The 3313-nt window shown below is 34.8% G+C and overlaps 1 protein-coding gene across 1 annotated transcript in view; it reads right to left on the bottom strand.

The window, feature by feature from the left end:
• Positions 1-3313, bottom strand: part of PDE3B (phosphodiesterase 3B) — a 156811-nt gene that overhangs the window by 15496 nt on the left and 138002 nt on the right. Inside the window, exon 12 of the mRNA XM_006905664.1 lies at positions 869-1068. Coding sequence (XP_006905726.1) covers positions 869-1068 — 200 coding nt within the window. The remainder of the gene's footprint in view (positions 1-868; positions 1069-3313) is intronic.

The raw sequence follows: 3313 nt of genomic DNA, 5'->3' as shown, positions 1-3313 counted from the left end.
TGTTCTGGCCAGAGAATCCACCCCCTATATTTTAAAATGAGAATATGTAAAGAGATGGAAAGGAGAAAAGGAATACAGAGAACAGCTACAGAAAATGAAAGAATCAGAACTGAAGTTCAAATGTAGAGTGAAAAGTGAAAAAGATAAATTCAGCAAACAATCATTGACTATCCTCTGTAAGTCACGCAGTTAGAAATACAAAGATGACATTTCAGGAATCGCCAGCCTAAATAAACACCCACACTAATTCTACTTAAAACCAAGTACTTGGTTCCAAGTCCTAATGTTTAAAGCTATTACAATTACAGTATCCATTTGTTGAGAATTCCTACCTCTTATGCAAATTGTGACCATAAAGGAATCTTGCACTTTATCAGCTGTAATGAATACAAAAATAATGTGGTACTAGGTGAATTTTTCACACACTAATCAGAGTTAAGAGATTAAGAGCCTGAGTATTAAGGCATGTCTTTGAGGTAAAAAAGGTCAACAACAAAAATAATAGTTCTCCATCATTATAGTTTTTAGCCATATAAGGACCTTGCCAGAAGGAAGAGTAAATCTTATATCTAGTCAGGAACTTACCGATTTGATCAAAGACAAAAATATTTACAACAAGAACTCCAGAATTTCATAAAAACAGTGAGTCACTCTTCAATGTTTTGTTTTTTTCATGGAAGAAGGTGATTCGTTTCCTCCTAATTCTTCAGATCACATCACGTCAATGCCATGTGTTAATAACCAATTAATTACAATGTAGATGGAATGGCCATATGATTGAACTGAAGGATGATTTATAAAAGGATATACAGAATGGTTGTAAATTTTCACAAACCCTCTTTAAACTTTCTGAAAAAGTATTTCCTACCTGGGGGGCATTTGTAGCCACTAAAAATGCATTTGTCCGCCCTGGGTGATCATAATCATGCATGGCAGCTGCCACGTATAAAGCCATCAATTCCAATGCAGGAATGTTTGAAGACAGACAACCATAGCTCTCATCTGGAATTGAGCAGCTCCTCGAAGAAATGTAAGCAATTTGCCCAGGGTTAATTCTATCGCCAGTATCTGAGGAACAAGCAAAATAAACCAGCATTATCCATAACTTCCTTACAGTGAAGTTAAGGAGGGGAATCCCCATAGGTAATATGATCTTATTTGTTTACTTACCTAATAAATACTCTATAAACATAGATTTAAAATATTAGCCATCTTAACAAGTGTGAACTGACATATTGTGATAATTTTCAATTCCCTGATAATTAGTGATATCCAGTATCTTTTCATGTACCAATTTAAACTTTTCTTTGGAAATATGTCTATTTAGTTTCTCTCCCTATTTTTTTTTTATCAGATTGTATTTTTGTTTGTTTGCTGTTGAGTTGTATGAATGCTTTATGTATTTTGGATAGCAACCCCTTATCTGCTATATGGTTTGCAAGTACTTTCTCTCATTCTGTAGGTTGTCTTTTTATTTTCTTAATTGTTTCCTTCATGCAGAAGCTTTTTAGTTTGATGTTGCTAGTGCTTTTGGTGTTATAATCGTTTCTTTCCTATTCTCCAATGCAATCGGAATAAAGAAGCACACCCCCTAGTCCCAATAGTCTTTATTTTCACCATAATTTTCCATTTCAACATCTTTTTGGTCTCCCAAAGCCTTGTCTTCTACAGATACTTGATTCCATAACACTCTGTATAAGGACTTATAACACTGCTACTAAGAACTCTGAAGGAAGTAAGGACCATGGGAGAGAAAACACATATTGCTTAGGGAATACTTAAATCATGGTGAGCAGGCTGGTGGTAGAAAACTGCTGTTAGCAAACTGCCAATGAGAGCTCAGAAAGAAATAATGAATATATTCCTGGAAACTAGGGGAGAGGAGATTATTGTTATACAATAGCAGAAAGCTTATCCAAGTCATCTTCTTGTAACAATGAACTTGTAACAATAGCTGAGGCGATTCCTAAGCAAAGTATTGAAGATATAACCTGGATTCTTACTGTTTGTAGTGGAAGGAGAGATTGAAAGAGAACCGTTAAGCAAAAAAGAACCAGGACTTGATAATTTGGGAAATTTTCAACCTGTCCAGACTACGGAAGATATTAAAAGTAGTAGGTTCATTGTCAGATTGGTGTACTCTGGACGGAAAGCCAAGGCTGTAGCTGGTCCACTTTTTGCTAATCCCTTGGAAGGATGAAAAGGTCAGGGTCAGAGACTTGAAGATGCTATGCTGCTGTCTTTAAAGAAGGGGCCATGAGCCGTGGAATGTAGGTGGCTTCTAGAAGCTGGAAGAGGCTAGGAAACAGATTCTCCATTAGATACTCTAAAATGAAAACAATCCTACTGACTCCTTGATTTTAGCCCAGTTTGACTTATTTCAGACTTCTGAACTCCAGAATTATAAGATATTTGTACTGTTTTAAGCCACTAAATCTGTGGTAATTTGTAACAGCAGCAATAGAAACCTAGTAACAGATTTTGGTACCTTGAAGTGGGCTATTGCTGTAACAAATACCTAAAAATGTAGATGTAGCTTTGGAATTAGGCAATAGGAAGAGGCTAGAATTTTAAAGAGCATTACAGACACCAATAGAGGATATTAATCAACATATTCAAGTTCACCAAACACCAAGCAGGACTAATATAGATAAAATAATAAACACCAAAAGCAAAGAGAAAAGGGACACAGTAGTTTTAAAAAGGAATAACATTTATGGCTAATTTGTCAACAGAATCTACAGAAATCAGAAGATAATGGAATGATATCTTCAAATGTACTGAAATATGAAAACATTCTAAGACAAAATAAATACAACTACAAACAAAAAAGCTAGAGAAAATGATCTCCAATGGAAGCGCAGAACTACTGGAAGGAATAAAGATGGTGCTATTTCTCAAGCATTTGTAACTGAGCAAATTCTGTCCGTGTGTGTGTGTGTGTGTGTGTGTGTGTGTGTGTGTGTGTCTGTCTGTCATCATTTCTCCCCTCTTTTACAATCTAGAATAAGAGAACCGATCATGAATTTTATAATTTAATTTATTGGTCTAAATAATTATAGCTATGATGAGGAACAGAACTAACTTCTTCAGGAACAAAGTTTGAAAGTTAAACGTTTTTAATACCATTTAAATACCTAAAAGGTGAAGCTTTTAAATATGTCCCCTTCCCCTAGGAATATATTTTAAATTTATATGATACACCTAAAACAAAAAATGAAGAATTGAAAGAAAAAAATAATTATCATAATATTCAGGATAGTGGTTACCTCAGTGGGAAATCAATAAGGATGGGTCATAGAAAAGAGAGATA

This window comes from Pteropus alecto, unplaced genomic scaffold, assembly GCF_000325575.1.
Source record: "Pteropus alecto unplaced genomic scaffold, ASM32557v1 scaffold461, whole genome shotgun sequence".
NCBI classification, from domain to species: domain Eukaryota; kingdom Metazoa; phylum Chordata; class Mammalia; order Chiroptera; family Pteropodidae; genus Pteropus; species Pteropus alecto.
Note: the sequence above shows the minus strand (reverse complement) of the source record. Positions and strands in the feature narration are given on the sequence as shown.